The sequence below is a fragment of the Vigna unguiculata genome, chromosome 8, assembly GCF_004118075.2.
Source record: "Vigna unguiculata cultivar IT97K-499-35 chromosome 8, ASM411807v1, whole genome shotgun sequence".
Classification (NCBI taxonomy): Eukaryota; Viridiplantae; Streptophyta; class Magnoliopsida; order Fabales; family Fabaceae; genus Vigna; species Vigna unguiculata.
The window spans coordinates 20,053,600-20,061,185 of record NC_040286.1 but is presented as its reverse complement, the minus strand read 5'-3'; the positions used below and the strand labels follow the sequence as shown (position 1 = coordinate 20,061,185).

At 33.2% G+C, this 7,586-nt stretch overlaps 1 protein-coding gene across 1 annotated transcript; it reads right to left on the bottom strand.

Moving 5' to 3' along the window:
• Window positions 1-553: 553 nt before the first annotated feature.
• On the bottom strand, window positions 554-2,487 carry LOC114193349. Its single transcript, XM_028083101.1, has 2 exons — window positions 2,068-2,487; window positions 554-1,113 (listed from the first exon to the last, which is right to left on the bottom strand). The coding sequence occupies exons 1-2, from the start codon at window positions 2,351-2,353 to the stop codon at window positions 797-799; spliced, it is 603 nt and encodes a 200-aa protein (XP_027938902.1). The 5' UTR covers window positions 2,354-2,487; the 3' UTR covers window positions 554-796.
• Window positions 2,488-7,586: the final 5,099 nt, after the last annotated feature.

Here is a 7,586-nt window from a genome sequence, read left to right as displayed (position 1 = left end):
AAAAATTAGAAAATTATAAAAGAAATACTCACCTTATATAACCCAAATGGTGTTAATAGTTATTTCTAACTATAAATAATTTATATGAAAAGCACAAGATAGCTATAATAATAAAAGATATTTTTAATTCTTTAAAAGACAATATTGTTCGCATTCAATCACAAATATATGATAAACTAGTTCTTTAGTGAAAATCTTATAGACAAAGATCAAACCTAAAATCTCATTGAAAAAAAAATTAAACATGTATCAATTGAATAAAAAAATCAATTTTTGAGAGATGAGGTAACAAGACATTTTGGCCACCATCAATACAAGCCCCAGAGCACAATGTTATAGGGCCCTTATGCTTAATTTGTTTCCCACTATGAGTACCTAACATGGATTTTTTTTTTTTCAGTGCGGTGTGGAAAGGAACACTTAATGTTTTTCTCATTTACAGCTAGCCTGTACTACATGTGTCCATGCCACAACAACTAGAAATAAAATAAAATAAAAGAATAAAAAAAAAAACTACAAAGCAGAAAGGGATTACAAGAACTTCATTCCCAAGTCCTCAAAGCATGCAAATTACTCACTTTTTTTAACTTTCATGTATCTAAAGCACATTTTCAAGAGATCAATCAACAAACCTATCTTTGACTCTACCTACTTCTTCTTAGTAGTGGTATTATATTATTGTAAAAAAATTCTCATCCACACTTAGTAGTAGTAAGTAGTAACCACAAAAAGAGAGAGAGAGAGAAAAAAAAGAGAAGCAAGTGTTGTTGGTACATGTCACTTTCCTTTTACCCCTTTATTCCGCGGTCTTCCTCTTTGTCAATGATCTCATCCAACCCTTTCTAACCTTCACTCCTTCAACCTTGCTACCAACATGGCCCACACCACCCTTGTTGGACCTCTTCCATTGGATGAAATGGACCAAACGGCCCATACGCTTTCTCCATCTAAACGCGTTATTTGACTTTCCATGCTCTATCACACTCTTGTTCTCCTTTTCCTCTTTCTCTAGGACCTTGCCCTCTACACATACTTTATTAGACATGTTAGAGAGAGTGCTCTTTTCCCATGAAGCCACACCATTTTCTTCAAACTTCATTGAGATGAACGATTCTGAAAAGTTCAACCAATTCCACATTGTCATTATAACTTGAAGACACAACACATCCACATAAAAAGAAGTTATTCTTAACTACAAGTTCTACAGAAGAAAGTTAATAGAGGAGGCTAATTAAATGTGTTTAGTTTAGGTTTATACTTTAAATTATGTAGTTCTATCACACATAAGACAAATTAACATGTTTTAAAGGTAGATGTACATAATAGAATAACAAACAAAACCAGTCAGTGGAACAGATACATAGATTTGCTTTAAATAAATATAATACACGCATACACACACCACCAACTTATGCATCTATATGATGAATTTTTGCCCAAGTTAGAAGGGGTTCGTAATCGACTTTTGTTGGCGCAATTTTTCTTCAAACTGTTTTAGACACTGACATATGTATCATAAACAATATGCCAGAAACATGAATGACATCTTGCCCAATAATTTGTTTTGTAACTCAATTCCCCAGCAAATCTATATAATCTCAAACAAAACATGTTTTCGGTGTTATAGTTCTCTTGTCGTTTTGCGTATGACCCCCACACACCACGCCAGGAGGAAGAATTGAAGAAGGATCAATAAAGAAAATGAACATTTGAAAACCTTCACTTTATGGTGTGTTGGCACTCTTAGCAGCTACGTGGTTTTTACCTTAATTTCATCGTCATCATAGTCTAATCTTGCACATGAAGATACACACATGCACATGCTATGCTATATGCAAACTCTTCATTGATTAATGGCAATGTTTCACCCACCATGTATGCACATTGAACAAGGTAAATGAAAATGAGATGAAAGAAGATTAAAGAAACCACCAACAGCGATGCAGCACTTGCAAATTTAACTTACCCCCACCTAAGATAATTAAGCATAGAGGGAGATTAAAAGGAAAAAAGGGTAATAAAATTTGACAATAGCAATATCAAGCAATGTGCAAAATAAGGTCTTTCCTTCTGGGCTGGGAGAGGCATCATCTTGATCATAGTAGTGGTGAGATTTGAATTGGTGGCGAGTGAAGAGAGAACCAAAAGCAAAGATCTTGTGAATAGAAGCTGAAGGCTTCCTCTGAGTGGAACTTTGAAGCCTGTGATGGTGATGATGACGGTGGTGATGGTATTGTTTTGCGGCCAGTATGAGGAGCCTCTCATTCAAGCACAAGGGGCACACACCAACAACTACTTGTTTTGGGTGGAAATAGCAGCATGCTTTTTCCTCCTTGTGAGCATTTATATTCATGTTTTGGCTGAATTCAGAAGAAAGGGAAGAAGATGAAGAAGATGAAGAAGAAGAAGAATAACGATGATGGAGGAAAAAAATGGAAAAGCCAATCCCAATGTGATGTGAACTATTAATTAATTAGAAGAAGAAATGTAGTGTGAGGTATTCTTGACAGTATATATTGGTGGGAAACCAAATGAAAAATCATGAGCATGGACCCAGTGATGTAAGACCCTAGACAATATTGTTTGAAAAATTGTAAATGTACAATAAAAACATATTAAAAAAAAGATAAATAAGAAAAATAAAAAAGAAGTTTGAAATGAAAGGTTTGATTTAATAATAAAAATTTTAAAACATTTTTGCAGTAAATTGCTTGTACAATGTTGTAGGGTACATATTTTCAGTAATGCTGAACAGTATGGAATGAGGATACTGCAGAAGAGATTCATAACTGAATATAGATGCATAATCCCCCACAACATTACTTCATAGACTTTTTAAAAGTTGTATTCCTTTTTGAGTATTTTTTTAATCATAATTTTCTGATGGATAACAAAAATTATGATTTCAATCTTCCAAAATTTTCAGCACTTTTTTCTATAATCAATTAATACGTAGTGTTGATCCGGTCTGCGATGTTTAACTCTGATTTTAATTGAATATTAAGCTGCTTTGATATTAGTTCTCCCTTCAATCACCATCACCGATAAAACAAAGGGTAAATCATGACTCGGTCATTGAATACTCACAATTATGTTCTTATATTATCTTTATTAAGTTTTAGAATCAATTCAACTCAGGAATCATCTTGTAGTTAAGCTATCATATCCAGGAATTAAATTAAACTTTTTACTTGTTTAAATACTAAATTGACGAATTAAAATTCTGATGTTGTTTTTCTCTTGAGTCTTTAAAATACATTTATATTAATATATTAAAAACGTTTTTAATATATTTTAAAATAAAAATCAAATTTCTATATTAATTCTAACCATGTAACGTCCCATTTAATAAATACAATTAATTAAATGAAACATCACATAAGATATAACGTAAAGAGCATTGTCATGGAGTACAAGTGTCACTCCTCACAATTATCGAAAATACACAGAGATAAAACTAGGCACATCACAATGTCATTAACAAAGGAAGACAAGAATAAACGTTTTGACAGTTATCCAAAATATATGCTCATAGAGCAAGTACAGTACATAGGCCACAAACTTAAAGAGAGTACTCAGAGTAAGGGAATCCAACCTAAGGTTAGCTACGCAGCGGAGTTTCCATCACCCTGATGACCACTAGGGGTTCTCACATCTGCTCACATCAATAAATTGATGATCATCGCAGAAGGAGAAAACCACACACAAAACACACAAGCAAACATAAAGGGTAAGTTAAAGTAAAAAGGTTTTATCATACAATTGAACATGCAATTTAAAAGTCAAGAATACACGAATCAACCAAGCATGTGATAGCAAACAAGTAAGACTCTACAACTCAATTATCCGGATACATATAATCAATCGGATTCACTGGATGTTTGCACTTGTGGTTAGCCTTCAAACATATAAGGCCATTATCTTGCCAAAACTAGGGCCTCCTACTACTCTCACCGCTTGACTCAGTACGCTCTACGTGAGACTAACTGACTCTTTAGAGCTTCATGATGCAATCCTTACTTGAATCCTTACTTAATTATATACCGAGGCACCACCACGAAACCTTACTAAGAGATTCGTGGAATTACATCGATTACCTGAGGCACCACTATGAGATCTCACCAAAAGGGTCATGGAATTACGTCCATTACATGAGGCACCACCATGAACTCTCACCAAGAGGTTCATGGAATTACGTCCATTACATGAGGCACCACCATGAGATCTCACCAAGAGATTCATGGAATTACGTCCTAACCATACCATAACCATGTCTCACCAACCAATCATAGATTTATCATGCATACCAATCTCATGCCAATATTCCACCAACCACCCAATCATGTTTCATATGCATACTCATACCCAACTCATCAATTCCAGCTCATCAATTCCAGCCCATAAACCATTTAATACATGCATATTCACCCAATTCATGCTTTCACAGAATAACTCAATCAAACATGTGACCATTAACCATAAACAGAGAAGAAAACAACACTTGAGCATGTCTCTGTCCAGTTCTCGCTTAGGCTAGAAGCCCTTGCTCAGGCGAGCTCCTTTCGCCTAGGCAAGAACTCGCTTGACTAGTTCCATTCAAAGTATGAAACATATGGATATGCATGAAATCTCTGATTGTATGGACTGGAGTAATGAGTTTGGCATGATCTTGGCATGTAATGAGTATGGAATGGTTGGTTATAAGAGTGGAATGGAATTGGTATGGATGATTATGTTCTATGGATTGTTGGAACAAGTTGTGCTTATGGTTAGGACGTAATTTCATGATAGTTTCGTGGTGGTGCCTCATTGGGTTAGGGCGTAATTCCATGAGCCTCTAGGTGAGACCTCATGGTGGTGCCTCAGTTGGTCGGGACGTAATTCCATGACCCCTATTAGTGGAAGTTCATGGTGGTGCCCCATCTATATAATTTAGTAAGGATTCAAGGTAAGGTTGCATCCTGACACTCTAAGGAGTCAATTAGTCTTACATAGAGCGGACTGAATCTTGTGGTGAAAGTAGTAGGAGGCCTGAAACCCATTAAGGACTAACCTTGTGTGTGAGGGTTGAGACATTGTAACACTTAGCTCACGGGTGAGCAGCTCGGTAGAGCAGGGAAATCCACCACAAGTGCAAGCATCCGTTGAATCCGACTAATTATATGTATTCGGATGGGTCGTGTCTGAGTCTTAGTGTATTGTTTTCAAGTCCTAACATGATTGGTTGGCTTATGCATCTTGAACTATAAAAGTGTATGTAACTGTATGATAAATCATTTTCTGCTCTAGCTTACCATTTTATTTGTTGTATGTCTTGCTTGTGTGGCTCTCTCTTCTTGCGATGATCATCAATTTATTGATGTAAGCAGATACGAGAACTCCTCGTGGCCAACAAGGTGATGGAGGTTCCACTACTTAGTCATTTGGACTTGGGCTCTACTCATTATGTCTTTTGTTAAGGCTGTGGCCCATGTATTACATTATTAGCATTGTATTTTGGATACTTTAGACTTTCTACCCCGTTCTGTATCGGCATCGTGGTGTGCCTCAATTATTGTCCTATAAGTACCTTGGATATCTGTAGAAGTGATGTTATATTCCATTGATCTTGCTTCTTATATTATACTATGTGACATCTCCTTTAATTAACTTTATTAATTAAATGGGGTGTTACAATAGGTGAAGAAGATATTTCAAAATAAATTTAATGTAAAGTTAAAAATTAGAAATATTAATGTAAAACATTTAATTTTTAATAATAAAATATTTAAAATATTAAAAAGTATAGAACTTTTATAGAAAATTTTTATCGAGAAAAAGTTTATAAATTAAAAATATTGTAAAATATAAAATTTTTAATATAATTTTATAAAAATTTTAAAATACAAAAGGTATAAAATTCAAAAATTCAAAGTTAAATTCAACTTAGATAATTATTTGTTAAGTTATTATTTATTTAAATTAAAGATAATAATTAGAAAAATAAAATAAAATAATAATTATTTATATATGCAATTCAAATACCATTAATATTCATATATAGAAACATACGGAGTTTCCAAAATAAATCAACTAACACATGTTGTTCTGATCTATTTAGGAATGTCAAAAAATTCGTATCTGTGGGTATCCGCGAATAAAACCCGTAATGGATAAGAAATAGACATTGAAAATAGATACCCGCAGGTAACAGATACATGTATTTTTTTATACCCGCTTGTTAATGGGGCAGGTACGGATATCATTATATCCGTACCCGTGGATACCCATACCTGATATACTCTAATTTAAATTAAAAATAAATTATTAAAACATTAACACATTAATATTGAATGAGTTATTTTTTATTAGTTAGTTTTAAAAAATATCCATTTATTTGTAAAGTGTCATTCAACATTATTTAAATGGATCATTTTCACTTTGTTTGAAATTTATAAATGTTATGCATTATATTTTTATTTGAATTTATAGTTAAAATTTGTTATTAAATATTAAATTTTTCTTTTGTAAATACTGCCGGGTACCCGTGGATATTCGTGAATATTAAAAATATATGTGGATACCTGCATAACGGATACCCGCACGAATATGGGTACAGATACGAAGCAAATATTTATTTAGCGGATAGGGTACGGAGGAACTACTACCCATACCCTACTCGTCCCAATGACATCCCTAGATTCACTCGCTTAGCAAACACATCTTCTCGCTAGACGAAAAGTACATTTTCAACCAATGACAGATTGCTTGCTTAACAAGTGTATCGCTAGGGCTCTAGAGGACAATGTTTCAATTAAGTCTCCCAATGAGTAAATGCTTGCACAACAACCTCAAAGTAAGTGAGTCCATGACTTGAAACTTGCCTAATGCTCGCCAAGTGGGTCTGCTTAATTCTGCAGAACATGATTTCTACATAATTCTGCATTCTCAAAACATTTATAAACTTCCCTAGAAACCTTCACAAATACCAAGCATAGATCAAATCCAAATTTATCCCAGATATACTAAATTGAATCAAAATGGTAAATAAAATGACTAAATTGAAACAATCACTGTTGAGTTGATACATGACGCTTTATTTCTTTTCTAAAATAGTTTTCTTTTTTAAATTAATAAAAATTACAAATATTTCATGAATTAACAAATGACATGACCATAACTTAACATCTAACAATTTATGTTTTTTTAAATTAAAAAAAATTAAAAATTCTACTTAATGACACATGTAGAAACATTAACATCAACTTAACAAACATAATTAAATTAAATATTTTTAAACAAATTAAAAAACCAAATTAAATTTAAAAATAATAAAAGAAAAAAAATTAACAAATTAAAATATTAAATCAGTAATTAAACCTTGTTACTGCTTTTTCTTCCGACTTTTTCTGCCATACTCCCCGAAAGCAAGGGAACAGAGATTTTCGTTGACGCTAAGCCTAAACTTCTCATCCGTGGGACCCACGTAGCATGGATAATTTCCATTCTTCAGTTCTCAAGTGCTTCCAATGCAACCTTTATTTTATATCATTGTATATCTGTTTTATTCAGTTAAATATTACTATTTAAGTTCAACTAAAGTCCTC

Excerpts from the sequence above, each read along its gene's own strand:
- LOC114193349 (XM_028083101.1), bottom strand. The coding sequence starts at position 2,353 with ATGAATATAAATGCTCACAAGGAGGAAAAAGCATGCTGCTATTTCCAC. Across the intron at positions 1,114-2,067 it reads TGCCTCTCCCAGCCCAGAAG|AATCGTTCATCTCAATGAAG; the intron begins GAAAGACCTTAT and ends TGAACTTTTCAG.